This window comes from Barbatula barbatula (genome assembly GCF_947034865.1).
Source record: "Barbatula barbatula genome assembly, chromosome: 13".
Taxonomy (NCBI): Eukaryota; Metazoa; Chordata; class Actinopteri; order Cypriniformes; family Nemacheilidae; genus Barbatula; species Barbatula barbatula.
In genome coordinates this window covers 17,445,483-17,469,406 of record NC_136776.1, presented here as the reverse complement: position 1 = coordinate 17,469,406, position 23,924 = coordinate 17,445,483, and the positions used below count along the sequence as shown (strand labels likewise).

General features: G+C 40.0%; 1 protein-coding gene across 4 annotated transcripts; it reads left to right on the top strand.

Moving 5' to 3' along the window:
- The first annotated feature begins 24 nt into the window (after positions 1-24).
- Positions 25-22,058, top strand: shdb (Src homology 2 domain containing transforming protein D, b). Of its 4 annotated transcripts, XM_079470879.1 has the most exons (8): positions 2,072-2,289; positions 2,889-3,547; positions 4,804-4,954; positions 7,884-8,093; positions 15,424-15,501; positions 17,219-17,360; positions 18,669-18,788; positions 21,026-22,052. In XM_079470879.1, the coding sequence occupies exons 2-8, from the start codon at positions 3,209-3,211 to the stop codon at positions 21,210-21,212; spliced, it is 1,227 nt and encodes a 408-aa protein (XP_079327005.1). In that variant the 5' UTR covers positions 2,072-2,289; positions 2,889-3,208; the 3' UTR covers positions 21,213-22,052. The 4 variants fall into 4 exon arrangements, with proteins under 4 accessions (XP_079327003.1, XP_079327002.1, XP_079327005.1 ...); XM_079470877.1 differs by lacking the exons at positions 2,072-2,289; positions 15,424-15,501 and adding an exon at positions 25-298 and having other exon boundaries at positions 21,026-22,058; XM_079470876.1 differs by lacking the exon at positions 15,424-15,501 and having other exon boundaries at positions 2,050-2,289.
- Positions 22,059-23,924: the final 1,866 nt, after the last annotated feature.

Sequence of the window (23,924 nt, the reverse complement as noted above, 5' to 3'; positions counted from 1 at the left end):
CTGTCCAATCAGCTACGGGGGCGGGGAGTCAGAGTGGTTGATTGGCAGGTGTGAGCACCGCAGGCCGAGCACACAGGTATCATGTGCGCTTCAAGAGTCGCGCTTCTTTCTTTGTTATATAAGAAAATAACACGCCGACCCCGATAAAATGATAAAAGACAGCAGCTGAGCAAATAGTGCAAATTTAAATAATAAAAATATGTTTAGAGCCAATCAGCAATAGTTTGAGAAGCCTCGTGAGAAATCAGTTTTCTTGAGGACGGCGGGGGTCGTTGATTATCTTCCATTGATTCAGAAGGTTTGTATATTATATTTCATTTTTTCAATGCTTTCAGACACTTATATCTATAGAATAAAAAAAAGAGGGTTGATGTACAAAAGTAGCAGTTTTTTTAGAAGAAAAAAACATTTCTGCAGCAATTCACCTTAGTGACCACATGGGGGCGGAAAAACCAAGCATTTATTTTGACTGACCCCACATCTGGTTTCACAGAGTTTTTCAAAGATACTGCAGAAACACATTGGCAAAATGGGACAAGCATTCAGATTTAGGAACCTGGCATAAGCTTAAAAGCATTTTGAGCATTTAAACCATTGCCTTACCCATTAAATACACTATATACGCATACAGACTGCAAATACGCTTTATGTATTCATATATATATATCTGAGAAAAAAATTATAACATGTCTTATTTATTTAATTTGAATGTAAAACCAACAATCCATAATTTTATACTAGAGATATATTATCCATCTTCCTCTCTCTTTAGAAAAGGGCAATTTCCATCTCTATTCTGGCTTCTCCTGGTCTTTTCTTTGTCCCGGGAGGTCCTTCCTCTCTAACATTTCCCAGATTGAAAGGGGCAATTTAGAAAAGTGAGCAGAAGATGTGTGCCGACGTTGGTTGGGGGTGGCTGTTGGTGTCTGCTATGACCTCATCCTCCTCCATCTCTATGGGGAAAGAGAGAGTGAGATCATGGCTGTCGTAAAAAATTCTTCATATAGGCTTTTATAGTGAGATTTTAAGATTCACGTTTAATGGAATAGCACATTTCCGAATCATGTATGTACTGTATAGTTCACACGGGTACTTATATATTTCACTGGCAATGTGTTTATCCATTAGAGATGAATATAAAAATCTCAATAATTTGTTATAAACTAATTTCTTTTTTCTGTATTTCAATTTCTGTGTAGTTCTCTAAATGTGTGGTAAACCGAGATATATTTTTGCAGTGCAAAAGCACTCACACACTTTCACATCATTAACACATTGGTGAACCTGTCATATTCCTGTGAGATTGTCAAACCAGTCCACAGGTGTGAACCCATCATTATGTGTTTTCACTTTAATTTGGCACATGTAAATGCGATAATAGTAATTGCAGTATGTCAGTGCATCTATCTATCTATCTGTCTGTCTGTCTGTCTGTCTGCCTGCCTGCCTGCCTGCCTGCCTGCCTGCCTGCCTGCCTGCCTGCCTGCCTGCCTGCCTGCCTGCCTTCCTACCTACCTACCTATCCATCTGTCTGGCTATATATATATATATATATATATATATATATATATGTATATATATCTGCCTACCTGTCCATCTATAGATATATATCCAGACGTCCGTCCGTCCGTCTGGCTATCTGTCTGTCTGTCTGTCTGTCTGGCTGGCTATCTGTCTGTCCGTCTGTCCGTCTGTCGATCTGTCCGTCCGTCCATCTATCTATCTATCTATCTATCTATCTATCTATCTATCTATCTATCTATCTGTCCGTCTGTCTGTCTGTCTATATATCTCTGCCTACCTGTCTGTCTGTCTGTCTGTCTGTCTGTCTCTCTCTCTCTCTCTCTCTCTCTATCATCCATCCATCCACTTTTGCATAAATCAATTTAACAAGTGTTAAAGTGTTACATTTAAAGAGATTTACTGCCGTAGATTGTATCTAATAATGATCGGCTAAGGAGAAACACAAGCACCTCTGTATGTAAGCACCTCCCCTTTAAACGCTCAAGTACTCTCTCTCTCTCTCTCTCTCTCTCTCTCTCTCTCTCTCTCTCTCTCTCTCTCTCTCTCTCTCTCTCTCTCTCTCTCTCTCTGAGTGCGCGTGTGTTTATTCGTTCATGCGTTCAGATGAGCCTCAATGTTCTTCTCAAGCATACACGAGGAGAGAAAACATTCGTCATCATTCTATCTCGCGCGCCCTCAGTTTTACACTTCAGAAACACTGTAACATCTGAAACAGTAACGTTGTAACGCGTCTGGAGTTCAATGAAAAAATTAATCTGAAACCATGTAAGTACCATTCACGTAATCGTTGTCTTTTTGATTTAGCGCTAAATCGCTGTTCAACGGGCTTGATGAATTAAATGTAACGTGTCATACGATGTTTTATCTGAAATGAAAATGCGGCTCTTGATCGCGCGTTCGCGTTTAGTTTTCATGAGTTCTTGAAAACAGGAGAGATCTTGTAGAGTTGTCCAGTTTGTTATTCACTTGTTTTAATGGCAATTATGATTTCCGGAGGATTCGTTATTTTCTATCTTCTTGTGGTTAAAACGAAACGCTCTATTGTGTCCCCGAGACGGTGCGCAGTTGCGCATCAGAAGCACGTGTGAAACCACTAGTTTGTTTGCTTTTGTTCTTTAACAGTTCCTTACTGTCAACAGTTAATAAATGTTGATTCCTTTCTCTCCAGTTTGTAAAATATCTCAAAATAAAAGTCTAAATCTCAAAATTAGATCTATGAATTAATTAAGTCTGCAACAGAACATCATGCCTATCGGAGGAGAAAACAGCATGTCCATTAACAAGCCCGTTACCTGACAGAATTGATGTGTACTGTAAATTGCTTTCTATGTGCATGTTTGCTTATTTCAGTCATTCATTTTCAGACAGTTAACTGTTGCGAAAGGTGTTGAAAAGCCCCCAGATCTTCCGATTTATGACAGCCATGGACCATCTGTGATACCTGGTCGCTGTTCCCAGGGATTGACCTTGGGTGAGGAATACTGCCATGCGTCTGTACTGGAACATGAATTCTACACCATAGATGCTCTTGCTGCCAAGAATTTCATATTAAATTAAAATATAACCCAAATAAAAACACCCGAAATCTAGTCTGGGTTGCTTTTCTTCAGACCAGGGTTGAGGATCCAAGCGGGTACGTTGTTATCTTTCATTTTGGAACAGGTTTGCATTTGTAAGCTTTAAAATGGCAAAGTGGTTCAAAGACTATTTAAGTTTTGGGAGCAAGCGAGTTCCCCCTCAACCCCCAAAACCAGACTACACAGAGAGCGAGATACTGAAAGCGTATCGTGCTCAGAAGAACCTGGACTTTGAGGATCCCTATGAAGACTTTGAGAACAGGACTAGAAATGACAACGGTCCGACTGAGTTTCTTCACACAGGTTTCGGCTCTCCTCTGAAATCTGCAAGCTTGGATATCAAGGTGGTTTCGCCGAAACATCGCCTCATAAAGGTGGAATCACAAGACCTGGGACGCAGCAAGATCCTCTTGAGTTCTGTCTCTTTTGAGGAACCAACAGATCCGGTAAGTTTTGCAAATCTAAACATGAAGGATATTGGCAGATATGCTGACTAGATATCGGCATCAGCTAATGAAAATTCCTATTGGTTGACCAATCACATACATCAATTATAAACAAAGGCAGATAGTCACAATGTGAAGGCTTGATATCCAAACCTATCCGGTCAAAACAAACATTAAACAAACTGTCAAACGAGTGCTGTTGAAACGATCTTTCATGTAAACCCCTCTGTTAACCCCGCGTTAGATTTCGTCTCTCAGAGCTCCAAAGGTGTCAAAACCCCTTGATCCACCGCAGCTAAAGCCCTTGAATAATACATAGAGTTTAGTTAGACTTGTGGGGAGGGGGTGGTCCCATTGAGAATACCCACAGGAGGGTTTCTTTCTGTGATCTGATGCTGAAGAAACACCCCATACTGGCAGGCAGTGAAGGTGCCCGCACACGCACACACGCACAAGTCTGTAGATGCTTCAGTGGAAACGTATTGATTGTAATCACCAACAATGGTGAATGATTTGATTGGTTTGGCTTGATTAAGGCCTGCTGCTGTGGTCCAATACCATCTATTTCAATCCCAATTAAAGCTTGAGGCTGGAGGCGCATTGTCTTAAATGCTGCATGCTAGGGCTGCTACGCATCAATTCTACGTTAACCTCCGTTAATTTTTACCGCGGCACTCATTAAGTTCTTATTGCGTTTCTAATGAACGTTTGCGATTTATTGTTTCCTTATTCTTTTTAAAGATCAACCAGACAATGGGCGATTTGCATAGCGACTTGTGGGAAATCGGAAGGTTGTTGCATAGCATGCTTTACAGATTGCAGGCTGAATTCTGATGCCCAGAACTGTCGGCCAGAGCCCTTGTTTGAGGGACCATATGGCCGCCTTTTGTAGTTGTTAAATTGCCAGTTTACTGTGGGCTGCTTCTGTGTCTGGATCGGGAAGCAAATGTACTTCCTAACACACTCATCAACACTTCCCAACGGCCTCCTTTTTCAGATGAACAGGGTAAGGTGTCGCATCTTTGCACGTCTGACGGATTCGAGTGCCTCATGCTGTGTGGTGTTATTGCTATTTAACCATTTTGAGCATTTGAGGGGATAGATTTCAAGTGTAAATACCATGAGGAAACCTTTTTGTTTGTCCACTTCGCATGACTTTCTTCTCTGTCCGTTCTCTAGTTTGATGGTAAATTGATATGTTGTGTTCCTTCTGGGTGTGAAGCAATGTCCCATGACTTTAGTCTTCTTTGGTTCAGGTGGTCCCATCAGCTCCAGTCCTGGGAGATAATGACTACTCCGACCCGTTCGATGCCCGTCTGGACCTGCGCCCCGAAACCATCCAGGGCCCAATCACTCCAGAAAACAACGGCTATATGGAGCCCTACGAGGCCCAAAAAGTGATCACTGGTCAGTGCAGTTTCAATTAAAAATATATTTTATTTACAGAAAATGTAACTTTAGTCAGTGTGTAATGTTGCTGTCAGATCATAAATAATATCTGCAAAATGATAAAGCTCAAAGTTAAATACCAAGCAAGATATTGTCTTTAACAGAATTTGATTTTCAAGGACTACAGAGTATGGCTGGAATCGGACTATAGCCCTTTACTTCCTTGGTAAATGATGTAAATATTCAGAGTTTTTGAATAACCTTTGGTCCAATATAAAAAGGCACAACTAACACTTCTGTTATTAGTGATAAATTATATAACCGGTCTGACGCCATTCGGTCCGATGTAGTTTCCCTTGCCATAGTTGGAAAAAAAATCGATCTCTAACAAAGATTGATGTTTGCACATGGCCTGGTAGACCTCTGTTACACTTCGATCGATCCATATCATTTAAACTGAAGTTGATGCCATTGTTACTGTTTATTGCTAAAAGCCAAAGCTTATGAATACACATGCACTGAGGGGGGGCCGACCAATCACAACAGCCTGAGAAGAGGAAGCTCACTGTTATAGTATGGGTGGGACATCTTCAGACATGCGCTCTAAGTGGGGAACCAATCACGACAGACGGGGTCAGCTTTACCAATCAGAGGGTTTCAGAAGGAGGCACTTTATAGAAACTGGAGAAGAGTATTCGCGGGCAGTCCTAGCTAAACGTAGGCGGGGACTATATGTAGTAGTGGTGAAATCTGCGGCGGTTTGCGAATCGGACTAAGGCATGACTCGTTTGCGTGATTAAGAGTCGACTCTTGAAGTCAATAACTTTATTCATATACCTTCTGCTCTACAACTTGGCAGACTGCTTACATTTACACACTGCATGAAATGTACATTACATAGTCTTGTCATATGTACTCTATAATGTTCATTTTGTTCATCTAACCAATCGAACGTTTCTCCAGTCGTCTTGGATTCATTGATGTCGCGTCTCTTTTTTTTTGTGATCCAAGTTTGAGATCTGCCCATATATTTTTAGTGTGAATACTCAGCCTCAGGGAGTCTGGTTGCCCCTTAAGTCTGGAGAGAGTGAAATGCACTTATATACGAGTGTTTACAATGACTCGGGCACTTTTTTATTCTTTTTGATTTACATTTGGCAGCAGCTTTTATCCTAATGGTCTGGCAGTTCATTCAAGGAAACTTTCATTTAGGGCAACACAGAAAAATTATAGTACACCCCAAAGGTATTTATGTATAGTTTTATGACATATCGTGACCATTTTTTCACATGGTGGTTTTAAAAATAAGCAATTTCAATGATCTGTCCAGTTGCAAATTCAATTATTAAACTTTTCAAACCACAGGATGAAGTAAAAAGGTTTTCTGTGCCAGTGAAATTCTGATCTACCCGGCCAGCAAAACCAAACACTTATTGTCCAGCCTTTGAAATTGTCACAGTAAAATCGTCCCATGAATATTTCTAGGGTTTATAGCCCCTTTTTCTGATTCTAGCCCCCTAGCATCCAGCAAATTTCTCCTCAGATATATCTTGCCTTCAAGGCAGCCTCATTTAAATCTCAATCCATCTCTACAGGTTAATTTCTCCTCTCATTCGCTGTCGGTTTACAGGTGCTGTGAAATCTGGCAGTCCCCCCCACCCTGCGTCGAAACCGTTTAACATCAACACACGCGCTACCCCACAACCCCCCCCACCTCAGGGTCTGTCCCTCAGGGCCGCCTCTTGTCGCTATGGAGACAGAGAAGGTGCCCAATAGGAGCAAGATGTGTGAAGGTTAAAGTTCTACTATAAGGCTTCCTGTTTTTCTTTGTCCTGCTTTTTCTCTTTCACTTAAGCGGTTGTTGATCATTCTTTCCGGGCAGTCCATCCCGCACACTCGGTTTCACGCATGTCATCGTTTTTTATGCTCAGGCCATTTGTTGAGTGTTTTGGCTTGGAACTCTTTCATGTATATGCAGTTTGCCATTGAATGGATAGTTCTCCAAAAATTAATTATTTTATTATTTATTCAACCTCCATACCTTTGGGAGACTGCAGAACACGTTGGTAACCAAACAACATTAGACCCCATTGACTCACATTGTGTGGACATAAGTAAAATATATTTTGAGAAAGTGTTTTTTTTATTTATTCATAGTTGCGCAATGTTTGCACTTTTTATAGATTCAAACGGCAAATGAATTCTGGTTGTCTCTGCATATTAAGCTACACTTGCATTAGCTGAAATGAAAGACTAATGTTCCTAATGTTAGTAGCTGTAGCTAATTCTATTTTTAACAGACCTTAATTCGCACTAAAAAGCACTTAAAGGTCATTCAGGCATCCAATGGTTTGGTGTTTGTTGGTTGAGAGGGATAATAATGAAAATGGAAATGCCCATCGGTCGAGACAAGAGATTGAGAGATGTGTGCGGAGTCCAATCTCTTTGTTAAGCCCTCCCGTATGAAACCCTGAGCCTCCGCCAAGCTGTGCAAACACAATTTGCTTCTCCTTCAGATTCACACCCCGCCACTCATCACCAGGCATTTTCATAATTAATGTAGCCCAGGCGAGGGATCCCAGCTGTGGAACCAAGGGAACATATCGATTTATTGTTGCGTCTTGATTTAACAGCGCTGCCCGTTTTAATGAACAAATGCCACCGTCTGCAAAGACAGACTTCCACAGGTTGCCAGGATTTGATAGAATAGCAGAGACCGTTGATGTAAAGTCTGGTCCACATTGTGCCATATGTCGGCCAAGAACTGCACATGTTGACGGAAAAAGAAGAGACCGTCTGACTGGCTAGTGAAGTGAACAACCACAGTTGTTTTTTAATGTGACAATGATAGTTGATGTAGTTGTTAAAAACATGCTAAGTCACTTAAAATGGTAATGAAAAAGTGAGCTTCATTTGGTTGGTAATAATGGTTTGTTGGATGTTGCAGAGTTGCAGAGGAGAACTGGTGGAGGATGCGGTTGGGGAAGAGGGGAGGTGCAGCTTTATGACACCCCGTATGAGGAGCGAGTCCCCGGACAGCCCGATCTGCCCGAGGAGGGCAAGGAAAGTCGACTGCCGCAAGACGACGAGAGACCGGCTGATGAATATGATCAACCCTGGGAGTGGAAAAAGGAACATATCTCAAAAGCGTTTGCAGGTAAGCTGACCAGATGTTTTGTGATGGCATGGTAAAATGACACTGGATACTGGTGTTTTTTCTTGGAATTTCTCATCTCAGAATAGACCATCTGTTATACCCTCCTGGTAAATGCCGGAACTACATTATAAATCGGGCGAAAATGTTTATTCATTTATGGCCATTCAAAATAATATTACAAGGGATAGTTCACCCAAAAATAAAAGTTCTATAATCATTAATTTATTCTGCTATTATTTAAAACCTGTATTTGACTTTCTTCTGTGAGACACAAAAGAAGATATTTTGAGAAATGTCTCAGTGGTTTTGTGTTACGGTGGAAATCAGTAAGGGTTCTAAAAAATATCTTCTAGTGTTGTGCATTTATTTTCATTTTTAGGTGCTGTTCCTTTGAAAAAAAGAATTGCCAGCAAAGTAAACCCATTCAATATATTTAAAAAGCGAGCGCTTGACTTTCTACGAATATATCACAACTTCTTGGATTCATGCAAGTACTATGGAAATAAAATCCGGTTTGGTCCAAACCATAGCCCATAGCCAGTCTGGCCTTTTGGAGTCATTTCTTTTTTGTAATGTTTATGCATTTATTCTCAGTTTCATTTTTGGCAGTATTCAAAATCTTTGGTTCATTCTGGTTTAGGTGGTTAACATTTTTGGGCTTTTTGAGCACAGAAACACTCTCCACACGGCTCTTATTGAATCCAGAGAATCTGGATATCATGCAGAGACCAAACAGAAGTTGTAGGCAGTTGACGAGAGCGTTGCTGCGGGGCAGTACTGTTTAATTGAGCTGTATCTCTGAGTCAGGGGTCAAGGAGACACTGAAATAAATCATCTCTCCCTCGCGCCCACATTCCAGCGCTCACACAAACGCACACTTTTTCCATTAATTAAGGCCAAAGCTGGCGGTCAACGGCGCTGCAGTGCACAGCACTAAACGCCATTGAAATTGCATTGGTTTACAACACAGAGCAAGTGAGACTAGCCATGCAGCAAATACTCCATACTCCGGTGTGTACGTTTCATTGTGGGAGCAAAAAGATTTCTTTGTGGTGCTCACGAGAGGCGGGGCATGGCGAGGAGGGGTCAGCCTTGCGAGTGGCGGGCAGCAATCTGTCACATGCTGACACTTCCACTCTCCTTCAGCGTTTCTCTCTCTCTCTCTTTCTCTCCCTCTCACACTTTCGGCTCTGACAGGTCTGTGGTCCTGCAGTACTGACACTCTCGGGCTGATAAACCTCCACGGGGGAACAGGGGGCATTTCTATTCGCAAGCCCCCTCCTCTCAGCCCTCTACCCCTCCAGTAGTGGTGATTATCACACTCAGGGGAGTGATGAAGTGAAAAAGACAACTGGTCTGAGAAAGGGATGAGCTGAGCGGGACAGAGAGAGGCAAAAAGGCAATAAAGCATCTTTAGCATGTAAACCATGTCCAGAATTTTGCGAACCGCAAACAAATAATGTTGATCTACTGATTGGACAAAAATGAGCAACAGCCAGTCAGATTAATTTGTATAAATGTGTCATAACATGAAAACCATTCTAGATTTACTTTTTAATTTTACATGTAACATGACAATTAATTTACTCACTTGACATGTTAGCATAGCGGTAGCTTAGCATGACGTTCTCGCAGTCCAAAAATTTTAACGCAATGTCAAGTTAAATAGTTTAAACGTTTAGTGTCGGGCCATAATTATATTTACATTTATGCATTTGGCATACCCTTTGATCCAAACTGAACTACATTTCAAGATACTATACACTTTTTTTTCTGAGGTCTTGCAATCCCTGGGAATCGAACCCATGGCCTTAAGGTTTCTAGCACCATTCTAGTCTCTAACCACGGAGCTACAGGGAACCTAATGTCAGCTAATGTTAATGTCAATTCCAGAACAATGGCTCAATCAGAAAACCCCGGAGGTGGAGCAAACTTCGCAAGCTTTTGTCTTGAAACCCTTGCTGTCTGTGCTGCACTTTTTAAAGCATTCCTAAGTGTTGCGTCATGCGTTTATAGATGCTTTCTTTGTAAAGGACCTATAACAGTTGCCTAGGTTACATCTCACATGTCCGCATTCTAAAGTTAAAGTAAGAAAAAGTAACCTGTTCAATCAAATGACTGCTGAAACTGTTAGTATGCACAGTCCATTACCATGAGTGCTGATCGTAACGTCATTTGATGACACCACAAACTCCCCAGCTTGTGTTTTGACATGCCATCACAACAGATGGTTTCATCTTATTTGCATCTCAACTCGTTTTTTTGGTCTCGCATCAGTTGTTAAAAGTGCGACGGTGAAGGAAATATCTGGCCCCCGTCCAGCCCGTCTTAATTAGGCCATTGCAAAGCTGTCACTATCCACTCAATTACTACAATCACTTAAGCCACGCGGTCGCTCTGCACGTCACTCCGGCCTCTCTGCTCTCATTACCGCGCTAATCAACCGCAGCCATGCATTCAGCAGCAAGCCACTGGCTGTATTTCATCCGGTCAGAGCAACCAAGCATGTGAATGCTGCCGCGGCTGTATTTGTGTGTGGCCGTCCATCATGTTGGCCATTCGAATTGGTATGCATGTTGGCGTTCGTGATATGGTGTTTGCGCATCTAAGGGTCATATCGCTGAATGATAGGATATACTGAGTTTGATGTACTGTTTAGAGGCACGGTAACATTCACAATTACCTACATTACCGCAACCTGAAAAAAATGTCTCCCTCTCTTTAGGACGTGACTTTCTTTTAGTTTTTATGCTTATTTATTGGTTGGACTGTATAAAATTAGAGGAGCCTGATTGGTTGAATTTAAAAAACATGAAGTCAAAGCAAGTCATTGGATTAAGATGAAATATTACAGTAATATTGTAATAATTTTTATTTTAGAACAAACCCCCAAAATGTATAAGTTATTCACAATAAGACCTTTAACAAAGTAAAATCAGTTTTATCTCATTGTATGGTTTTGATGTGGCTGAAAGGACTTCTTCAGACACATCGAGTGAGTGAGAGAGAAAAAGCGTTGACTCGCATGTCCCGGTCTGTCAAGTTGCTGTAAGCAAGCCCAAGGGATGCGAGGATGGCTCCTATATCAATTTATTTCCCTCTCTTCCTCTCTCTTTCTCTCTGTGACAGTAATGAAAAGACACGTCCCAAGTAATTCTCTCTCTCACAAATACACTGAGGCCCGAGAGGAAGAAATAGATGGGGGAGGTGGGGGGTATCATCTCACTTAGGAGGAGAAATGAAAGCGAGTGAGAAGAGAGGGTGGTAAGTGGTTTACAAAAGATAAAAAGCTCAGACAAGGGAGTGGAAAAAGGACAAATGAAGGGAGAGAAATGGGATTTTCTCATTGTTTTTCGCAAATTACCGAAAACAGTATTAAGCGTTTGATAAATGCTACATTAGCGGGAAATAATGCTCTTTGCGCAGTAAATATAGCATTTTTAAAGACGTAGCTCCTTAATTTCTCTGTTGTTGTGAATAGAAATGTAAATTTCGCAAATGTGTTTATTGCAATTACAACACATTTGCGAAATATTGTTACTAAGGCAAATATTTAATGCATGTAATTAGTTTTGTGATCTTTCAATAGTTTTTTGTTCATTTACTGTAAGACTGTACGTTAAATAACTATAAAGCATGCTTATTGATTATAATGCATGGAAAGTTGTTAAAGATATTGTTAGCTATATCGCCAAGCCTTCGCAATTAGAAAAAAATCTATTCACATTAGACGCAGTGAAATGTGTTAATGGAATTCAGTTGCCGGCAAAATTTGCTCTAGACGTGATTGTACATCACATGTAAAGTGCAAGCGATGCATAAAAGAGCATGAAGACTTTGTTCGCACCTTTAGTAATAACATCTCTCCTATAAATCGAGACTTAATCACAGTTTTCCAGCGGTGGGATATAGTTTCTGTTTTATTAGATGCTCAGATGAGACTTTGATTATTCCAGATGGACACTCGCATTTAGATTATTCTGCCGGCTCTGCACATTTCTGGCAAGGGGCGCTCTTGTCTTTAGCTGCACGCTTTTGTTGTAATTATACACGAATGGTGCGGCCATCTGTCGCGGCATGATTCATGGTAGCCCTGATATAACCTTTGTGGCGAGCGGCTCGTGCTCATCAGTGTTGGTTTTGTGCGGGACACTGGCTAACAGGCATTGATGTGTTGCCCTTTGTCAGCCAGACGGAGTTTGACAGGCATGCAGGAACCACAGGACTGATCGGACGGTTAATGCGGAGCATTAGCTTCATACAGTGAAGGGCTGGGGAGGTCTCGGGTTGGAGTAGATGGTTGTGAACCTGTAGCTTTATAAAGATTTGTCTGTCGATACGTCTCTAGATTTATTGAATTGTTAAGACAATAGTTAGTTTGAGACATTTCAGTTGTTATTAATTTTAGTAATATTTGAATATATTTAGTTTTTTGAGTATTATATTTTAATGCATACATTTATTTTAATGCATTTGGCAGGCAACAAGTTACTTAACGTGTTAAGTTCAAGTTTTTTTTTTTCTTTAAATGAGTTTGTGTTCAACACAGTTCACTACCATTAGATCTAAAGGAAAAATTTTAACAGTAACAGGGCTTTAGTCTGCAACCAAAATGCTTGCAAATGCGATTGTTTTTTATAACATGCGAGGTAAAATTTCACAGGGTGAAATTTTCCCCACCAAAGATTTATTTTAACACTTAATGTAATTCATGAGGAGATAAGATAAGGATAAGGAGATAGAAACACAGGGCAAATATTAAACCGACTATAAATTCCTTTATGAAGTGTTAATTAAATAAAACTTTCAAATTCTAGTTGCCCACCGGCCAGGAACCCAAAACTAAACCTCAGAGGGAAACCAGGCCTAACCAGGGGATTCCAGTTCCTCTCTAGCAAAAGCTGCAGCCTCTGCACAAGCACATCAGTGCTTGCACAACAAGGCAAAATAAAAATAAAATTATTTAAGATTATCATTTATAATCTAATAGCAGCTGAAATTTTGTACTTAAGACGTGTCAAGTTGCCACGTCCTGTATCCAGCTCTATCATCTCAGCTTTTGTCAGGTCTGGGACTTCATTCAGTGTTGCCCAAACCGAACAGCATAAAAGCATCGTGGGACAGACAGCTGCATGTGTTTTTAAAATGCTCTCACAGAACAGTGCTTTTCCACCATTGCGCAAAAATCGGTCTTGTTGCTTCATCGTTCCATTCCGTGCGAATCCAGTCGTACGTAAATGGTTTAATTTTCTACCGCAGGGCTGATAATAATAATGTTTTTAATGTGAACACAAACACGTCACGTGCTGCCTTTGTTACTTCGAGGTCGATTGATATGGGTTTTCTCTGACCGATGACCGACATATGAAGCCGATTTCTTTTGAGCGATATGTTTGATTTTCTTTTTTCCACCATCTCATAAAATCTAATTAATAAGAAGTGATACATGTCGTTTTCTCAACTGTCTCTCTCCCTCTCACTTTAATCAAAAGCAAGGTCGGAAGACAGAATCTATTTTTCACGTGGCGCATTCAGAGAATATTTTAACCTGAATTCTGAGCTGGGTGTGAATGTGCTCGAAAACATGTTGCCTTTTCTTCCCTGACATGTGGTCCACACATGCAGCTGACATAAAGGAAAAATCTTATCCAGTGAAGTGTTTTCCTTGTTAACGTCTCTTTAACAGCTGTGAAAAACTAACAGTGCGTCAATTTCCGCTAATGTCTGATTCGCAACGTAATGACTCATTTATACCGATTCATTTTGTTGAAAAAACTCCTGTCAAACACTGAGTTTACGAGACTCACTGTCTGAACCCATCAAATCAGTCACTCAAAACACTTCATAAAACAAGCGTTTTAGCACCATTTAACAAAAGTGGTTAGTAAGATGAAGTATTTAAAGTTTATTTATGACAATGTGTAGTAAAGTAATGTATAATAAATGTGATTCTGAGTTACTTTCGAGGTTTGAGCTAGCTAATTTAATTTAATTTGCTAAAAAATCAAGGCCAGTGGCAAAATGACAGCTTTTTCTAAAGAGGACTATAAAGAAGTGAAAGGTTATATTTGTGTCATATTATTTAATAGCCAATATATGCTTAAATATAAAACAAAATAATAACAACAACTGTATAAAATAACAAATACAAATCTTTTTAGGATTTATTGGGCTCGCAAGTGTTAAAGCGCAAATAATTATTTAGGGTTAATACAGACTAGAGGATTGTAGGATTGTTATGTCAATTAGTTTAGAAAACTTTAGAAATGCTTATTAATTACTTTACTTGGTTCATTGATAATCAAAACAGATGATTTGTCAAATCATCTGTATTATTAGTCAGATTATTCACAGGGTTAGCCTGGTTTGAAAGAGGATTAGCTGGGGCCACCGGTCTCCTCCGATCCAGGCCATTCTGGATCTCCAGATGGGACCATTGTACCACACCCGGCATCAATAATGCACAGGGAAAAGGGCGAAAGAGTCTACAACATTCTGTCTTTAATAATTTACCAGTCAGCAGGGTGATGTATTGGCCCGCCCGCTACTTTCTCTAAATATAACCCCCGTCATGTTCCTTTCAAGGGGGGCCTTGATGGGGTGGTGGTCTTGTGTATAAAGATGTCACACACCTCCCGCTGGGTCTATTCTTTATCTTGTAATCGTGTTTGAGGGTCCGATACGCTTGTATGTGTAACAAGAGGCCTCATGTATATGCCTGCTGGTATGGGGTTCTGAGAGAGGGAAACACAATAAAATTTAGTTTCAGAGTCCATAATCCTATAATAACCGATAAGCAATTGTGTGCTTTTGCTATTGATAATTTAGTTTTTGTGGTTTAGCTATTTACATCTACAGTTAAGCATTTAGCAGATGCTTTTATCCAAAGCACTTTCAAACAAAGCTTTTAGCCAGCTTATTAATTTAAAAACACACGCTAGACAAAGACATCCATCTGACACGTGTACATAAACCAGCCATTAAAGAGTAATGCAGACATGTAGAACTTGCCTCAGCAATACACGAGTCCTTGAATGATTTATGTGTTGAGTATCAGAGTAAATGCTCATCACCAGCATGTGTAAGTGTGGCTGTAATGAGATTTTTGGGGTTGTAATGGTAATTACATGTTGAGTCGGCTCTCTCATTACATTTTCTCACTCCGCTCCTTGTTACATTTCTTTCTGATAAGCAATGCCTTGCCTCTTTCTCTCTTCTTTTAACTTTTAACTTCATCACCCGTATGACCTCCTATCTGTCTTTTCTCATTTCAAGCATATTTCTCAACATCCTTTCTTTCCATCTCACTGTTTCTGTCACTTGCGCTCAGATATGAAAGATCTGGCCGAGCTGCCCTGGCCTCCTCCAGTTGGACAGCTGGAGGAGGAGCACGTCTTTGGCGAGCAAGGTGAACTTTGACCCCTCTTTCCAGTTTCCAGTGTCCGGCATCTGTCCCAATATTTGTTTGGTTCCTACAATTCAGCTCACTGTATTGCTCTAAGAAATAGATTCTTCGAACAGAGTCCGTTTACACGAGACCGTTTTCCACTAAAAATAGTACTACGCCTGCGTATTACAAGTTCAGTCTGTAGACATGCGTGAGTGTTTCCCAAATAATAATAGCGGCGTCAATGCTGCATATCTGTGCCGTGTGACATTCTTATCATTTCTCCAGCAAAATGGAGATTTACTGCACCGCTACAACAAGTGGAGACATAGTATTTATATGCACACTACTATAAACACACATTCACGTTGACAATGTGTATTAAAAGCGATTAAAACAGTGTATGGAGATGTGCGCAAGCACGTATGGTTTCTTTATAGAGCAACAGCGCCATCCACTGGCCTGGCATGCACATCGTTTTTATACGTTTTCTTGTATCCATGTAAATGCAGATCGTTTTGATAACGCTGTCGTGTGGAGGTGAAACTTTTCAAAAATGCCAAGGAGAAAACTTTTTTTATCGTGTAAACGTACTCTTACGAACCTTCTGTTTGCTTCCCCTTTGTATGCTGTCTTTGTCAAAGTAGTATGTCATGTGGACTGTTTTCACACTTGGTTTGTTTGCTTGGTTCGCACCCCTCCCCCCGGCCCTCAGGTCTCTTTTTTTCACACTGTTATATTGGTTCTGTTATAAAATTTTCAGTTCCTACTTTGGTTTAGATTTGTTACTGCTCGGTGATGATGTCATCAGTTGCATGTGATGAGCATATAATCAGTTGTCACATCATGTCTTAACCAGGTTTTGTGAGTAATAGCTATCATTACCACCATCAGTAACATGAAATAGAGTAAAATAAACTGCTTTTGAAGTTTTAAGATGTATGTACATTTTCTTTCCATAACAAACTGTTTGTTAGGATCAGAATTACATTAAAGGAATTGTTCACTTTCAAGATACATTTTCATGATAATTTACTCATCCCTGTTGTCATCCAAGATGTTTATGTATTTTTTCTTTAGTCAAAAAGATTATTCTCCATATAGGATTATTCTCCATATAGTGGACTTCAATGGACTCCAAACGGTTGGAGGTAAAATTACAGATTCAGTGCAGCTTCAAAGAGCGATACCAGACGATGAATATTCGATATTCACGTATTACGTAATTACGTTGATAAGGTCCCGCTTGACGTAGGCGGAATCCAGGATACGCACACAGAATTACCATTTTAAACAAAACTGACACAAAGACAATTGAATGTGTGTCATTGAACATTCACCACAATTGTAAATACTGACTCAGTTTATAAAGCATATACATTTGTATTTTATTTTTTAAATGACAGATTGTTTCACTAGATAAGACCCTTACTCATCGTCTGGTATCGTTTAAAACCCTTTGAAGCTGCACTGAAACTGTAATTTTGACCTTCAACTGTTTGGAGTCCATTGAAGTTCACTATATAGAGAATAATCCTGAATTATTTTCAACAAAAACCTTAATTTCTGTTTGGCTAAAAAAAATAATACATGTACGTCTTGGATGATAACATGGGTCAGAAAATTGTCATGAAAATGTATGTTGAAAGTGAACAATTCCTTTAATTCTCGCTCTCTCTCTCGCTCTCTCTCTCACGCTCTCTCTCGCGCTCTCGCTCTCTCTCTCTCTACCACACAGTGCAATTTGAAGGTGCCGAGTGGGATCTCAGGTCATCCAGGCCTCTGCCGACCACAGGCAGCATGAAGCTACGCAAGCCGAGTGACCCTCATTCCATGATCGGGGAGAGAGTGGACCCCACCCTGCCGCTGGAGAAACAAGTGTACATCCAACCCGTCACTACAAACCATTACATTCAAATGCTTTAAAAATGCCATTGATTAGAACATTTTATGGGTTTAATTTACACTATCGCAATGTGCATATTTTGGCAACCGCATTCAGACTATAATATTTATTTGCTTAATCATTCCTAGCATAAAAGCAAGTTGCAATATGTCAGTGCACAAATGTTTATTTAACGCAGTGTTTTTACACTCCGTGTGCAAATCATATTGTGTTGCTTAATATGTATTGAGCATATTACAAAGTTAAATCGATAGTAAAGAGATAGTTCACCTAAATATGACAGAGCTTTCATTGTTCATTATAGCAAACCTGTATGTCTTATCTTTTTGGGGAATGTTGGTAACCAAACAACACTGGACCCCATTGACTTCCATTGTATGGACACAAAACCACAGAGACATATATATATATATATCATATTTTCTTTTCTCAGTTTCACAGATGGTTATATAGTTATAAATTTGTTGTAAACAAAAAGAATTTATGACATTTTTTTATTTTTGGCAAACTCTACCTTTAAAAGCATAGCATTGGTATATTAAAATCATTTTTAGGTCGGCATGAATAAAAATAAAAATAATTTGCACTTGTAATCTTAAATCAAAAACTGTAACCTCCTCCTCCCTCCGACCAACCTCTCTTCAGGGCGGGGCTACAATGACTGACAGATTGCAAACTGCATTACAAATCTGACTACATTTTGTTGGCAACACCCAACTTTTAAAGATCAAATCAGTATTCGATAAACAAAATAAAGTTCCGCTCTACATTGTTTTTCTCATTTCAGAAGTTGTTTCACTCGGATATACAACAATCGAAAAAACAATCGCTACTTTTGTTTCATGCCAACTTTACACGCATTATATATCTCGTTCTTTTGAGAGAGAATGCCTAGTGTGGTATTAGCTTAATAGATGGAATATTTGATATATGGGGACAGGGTGCGTGACAGAAACCGGTGAAGCACATCCAAACTACTGTTGCAAATTAGTCAGCTGTTTTGAATACAAAATTCCCCAGATACATCATCCTCAGTCAGACGGCAGCTGTAGTCTCACATGGGACATGATACAAAGCTGATATACATAAATACTTGAGCACACACACACTTGTGTCTCAAATATCTTTGTGTTTGTGTAAAGTAACCAGCTAAAGGCAGCGACAATATAAACTTTATCATGTTCAGTCGTTTGACAGTAATGAAGCCGTGTGACAAAACATTTGGCTTTTCAGGTACTAATCTAAAATATTAACAATATTAATTATGTTTGTCGTCTTTCAGGTGGTATCACGGCTCACAATCACGTTCAGAGGCGGAGTCTCTGCTCACCCTATGTAAGGAGTGCAGCTATCTCGTGCGAAACAGCGAGACAAGTCGCTCGGACTACTCTCTATCTTTGAGGTATATCATTGCACCCACCTCTCATCGTTTTAATCCTCTATCCCCTCCATTACTGGTAAATGAAGTGAGCAAACCTCTTCCCCATTACCTCATTTAAACTAATTGCCTCGGGTTTTGCCTCATTTGCGTTTAGTTGTCTGCATCTTTGTTATTTTTGTTCTTTTATTCCCACCTGTCTTTTTTCTTTTGTCTCTTTCACCCCCTTAACAACTCACCCTCCCCACACGCACCTTCATTTGCACACTGATGCGCTTTTCGCTATCAGCCAGAGCGATAGTGCTTACCTGGTCAAATCTCGCCCGTCTAATTATCGCCTTGATCCAGACCTCATATACCCCCCCACCGTTTTGTCCTGCTCTCTCTTTCACATTTATTCTCCCCGGGCTGCAATCAGTAAGGTGAATAGCTCTCGAGTTCACAAAACTCCTCCTGGCGGCTTTAATGAATATGAATGACCTGTAGTAGGACACACAGACGAGAGCCCTTACACACACTCCGTAATCACACAAGGCAGGTATTGTAAATTCACCGCACAGAACATTCAACAACATAATCAGAATCGCCTTTATTGCAAAGTATCATGGGTTTTTGCATGTACAAGGAAATTGTCTTGGAGAACTGGTGCATAAAAAACACGTCCAAGTGCAAAAATAAAATAAGTATGATGTTGTAACACATATAATAATATACTATAAAAATATATAAGAATAATTATATCAATGCGTTTAGAATATCTTAATATGTTAATGTGGTATATAAAATAAAATAAAGGCTTATATTATATAACGTTTATTTATAGTGTTTAAATATAATTCTATACAATTATTAATATATAATTAAAATATTACTTTGTGTCTTATTAATGTTAATATTCTTTCAAATAGACTTGTATGTGAACAGGTGTTTGAACAAATAAGTAAATACTTAAACACGTTTCGGCATTTATGTCGAACCCATTCCAAACCACATTCATATTTGCCTTAAAATCTGATTAAATTAGATTTTAGAAATGTTTTTTTCAAAATAGTCATATTACATTTCAAGGATTATTATGATAACAATTATTAATTTAAGAGGTAAGTGGAGTCCACTATAATATAATGATGACAGAGTTAGAAAAACAATATAAATTAAAATTAAGGATTTAGAATGTATGAAACTGTAGTTGCGAACTTAGAATAAACACAACGTTACCATCCGTTGATGTGGACACTAATATAGCCATCTTTGCTTTTATCATTCTTTGTGTGAATAGCCCAGACAGCTTTTTATATGAAAATCCATTTTAAGGTAACTGGTTTTAGACCGTTTCCAAGACACTGTAACATCAGATCGAACCATAGTCAATAGTTTTGTCTGCATTGAGAGCAAAGCCTATATACAGCCTTCTAATACTTGTACACACACATTTTGTGCTATGTAACATGCTACAATCGAGTCTAAAAGGCACTGGAACAACTTAACGGCTCGGTCTGATTTCACAACCAAGCTACGCCAATGGCCTCCATAATAGAGGTCTGATGGAATTGAAAGAAAATACGGCTGAACATCGACAGCTTTGAAAGGGCCAGCATTGAGATTCATCTGCTTTATCTCAAGCCTCAAGTCTTTCTATAAGTGACGCTGTTCACCACGTACCTGGTAGATAATACCTAGCTAGAGATGACACGCTCCCTGAACACGTTAAGACCTGAATTTTAATGCGCCACTTAATCATGCTGCCTTCCTGTGCTGGATCTCGCAACAAAACATTAGGATAGAACTAATGCTTGGTTTTCTTTTCTTCATTCGCAACGTTGAATCATTTTCTACTGAAAACAACATTAATACACTAGCCAATTACACAATACACCTCTTCCATAAAGGGCATCGTAAAGTGCAAGTGTTTACACTGGGGTGTGTTGATATTTTTTTACATCGATTACTCAGATTTTCCTATTTAGCCTAGGTCATCTTTTGTTCACCGGTGACCCACATATGCAATTCAGAACCACACCTAGGGATTGTGTTATTTAAAGCTGTCAAATCACAATGAAATGATTGAAAATATCTGTGGTTATTTTGTTACAACTTTTATCCGTATTCATTTTTGGGCACACCTCTTTTGGGAAAGTATTGTAGTGATATCCTAAAGATCAGCGATGGTACGATCATGCTATACCCTGATAAAAGGTTCTCAAACGCAACAAATTATTAGAATTGAGGAATAATGACATGTCTTGCATGTTCTGTTTTAGGAGCTGCCAGGGATTCATGCACATGAAATTCTCACAGTGCAAAGACGGCCGCTACATTCTGGGTCAGAACAGCCCTCCGTTCGAGACCATCCCTGAAGTGATCCACTATTACACCACACACAAGCTTCCCATCAAAGGAGCCGAACACTTGTCCCTCCTCTTCCCCGTGCTTGTTCAGACGCTCTGATTGGTCAATGCACTGCAGGTCTCTGTGCGAAAAGAAAAGACTTCATCAACCAAGGGAGATTTTTGACTATTTGGGATGGGACTTCTTTCTTTTAGACATTCAGCAAAATTGACAGGAAAATATTGGTCCCTTGGATTCATTTATTCCACTAATAAAACGTTAGTTATACATTATCAACGGATTTCTAGAATATCTTAACACTTTTTCATCCCCCAAAATGACCCTCCAGGGAATGTTATCAGACTATCCGCAACACGACCTGTTGCTTAACTTTCATTATTCTCCGTTGGGACTATAGATTAGCCATCTCTAATGTTCATTGATCGATTAGCAGTCTCTTAGGTCACAACCAGACACAACTCTGCCCTTTTATAGCTGCTGTAAAAGACATTTCAACCCAACAGTTTATGACTATCCTCTCTTTAAAGTTAAAGTCGTTCTTATAAGACCCTTGAGACCACACACACATGCAGTCTGGTCTAGTTCATACCATGGTTTTAAGAAATGCATTTTGTTTCATACGTCATCCTTTTTAGGCTTGATCTTGGTCAGTGTGGCCGGTCGTAGATCTGTGAATGTTGACAATGTTTTGCGACAGTCTTCATATTATAAACGACAAGAACAGACATATATTACGGTAAATCAATGCAGGAAATCTGTGTTGAAACTGTTTCATTGGTACCGTTTTAAACCAATCCAAATGTGTTGTATAATAAACTTTCTAAAGAGTAAATAACCAGATTTCCATTAATTGCTTAACTCGATGCGTCACGCAGAACTACTTGGGATTACATGTGGGCTGATGTTTCGCAATGTAATAAATTGAATTGCTTCACCTTCATAATCGAGAGACCGAGCTCTTTTTGAGATTGACAGGCAGACATGTTACCACTTGCTATACTTTGTTCCCCAAGGCAGCACACGCCACGCAAGAAAAGATCACTGAACGTTTAGTGCTTGTAAACGGTCATGCATTTTCCATTGCGGTCCACGGTAGTCGGTCTCCCTAAATTAACCGTCATCGCCTCCGTTTGTGCATGCGCGTCCTCATTATCTCGTTTCTGCCGAAGCGAAGCATCGTGGAATTGCTTTCATTACATTGCCAAATGAAACCGCGAAGAATGATTACTGGTGTGACGGGGAGAGAAGCTACAGATGTGATCTGTTAGGAAGTCAGTGAGATCAAACGGTGGAAATCAAGGGTGGTTTGCATGAGATGAGCTTGATTTTTTTCCAATAACGTTTTTTGGATGTCTATCACAATTTAGTATATGCCACTTGTGCGTGTGTGTTTTTGGGCAACAGATTGTAATCTATCTGATGCGCTCCTAGAAGAGACACCTGCGGTCACAGCCGAGGATTCATTTCACACACAAAGCGCAAAAACTCGCACAACATGCAAGCTCACATTCAGTCATAAGGTTGCGGGCGTCTGGACTTCAACGCGGCCTGTGTCAACTGAATGTTCCCAGCTGCTCTGACACACAAACCCACATTCACATACAGGCATGTACGACACGAGTGTGCCACTTCGTCCGAGACAGACGCATTAATCTCGCTCAGACGTTATGCAGACTTTTCGACAGGTGTGTCTGCTGGACTGTAACCAGAGATCGCTCAAATATTAAACAGCTGAAAGGGGGGTTCGGGGGGGCTCAAATCATACGGCAGCCATCCGCCATGCCAGTAGCTCGAAAGCCTTACAACATCACAATGAATGCAGCGCTAATTCCTCTAGTAATTAGGTTCTTACTAGTCATGGAATAATTAGGCTCTACAAAGAGAGGCATTTCTCAGCCGCGGGCTCAGAAGAAAGACGAGCAATGAAAGGGAGACCCAGATGTGCGATGAAGTGTGGACAAAAAGAAATCGCTCTTGCTTTCTGCCGTTATCGTGTTACCGGCGTCTTCTGGATTTCGTCGCGGTTAGGACTGGCAACTTGTAGTGTCTGTTAATTAACTGACATATGAACTTTGCACCCTCCTCCCTCCCTGGCAAGCAGCTGGCCCAGATAAAGACCTCATCCAGCAGAGCTTATCTCTAAAGTCCGGTCAGATGCCGCTTTTATACAGGTGCAGCTGAAAGCTATTGTCATAGATTGAAAAGACACAGGGATCTGGGGGAGGACTGGATGTATCCTCTACTGTGCTTTAAAGCTAAGGAGGATGAGGACAGATGACTGATCTGTAAAAATTCCAGTTCTCAGTGTAGTCATCCAGATCTCTGCGTGTTATGAAGACAAGGGGGTGCTTTAGCATGCTTTGATGGCCGTTCTTGGCAACCATCCAATGGGCCCAACCCTAACCTACTTCGAGAGTGAGAGGTCAGTGATGGGTACAATGTTGTTAAAGCCCTCAGCACTACACATGACCAAGTTAAAAATCTAATTGTTTTCTTGAACACTCCCACTCTTTCATTTGGTAGGTCAAACAGGTCCACCCTAGATATAAAAATGAATCATTTATTCACCTACGTGTCATTCAAAAAAAGCGTCTGCCAAATGCATGAATGTCAAACCTGTATGACTTTTTCTTTAGTGGGACAAAAATAAGATCTAAGAAATGTCTCCTTTGTGTCCATACTATGTAAGTCAATGGGGTCAATGTTTGTGTTGTACAGAAAAATGAAAGTCATGCAGGTTTAGTATCAAATGAGAGTAAATGATAAAAACATTTTTGGGTACGTTTTTTTGGGGGTTAAGTTTTTGGGTAA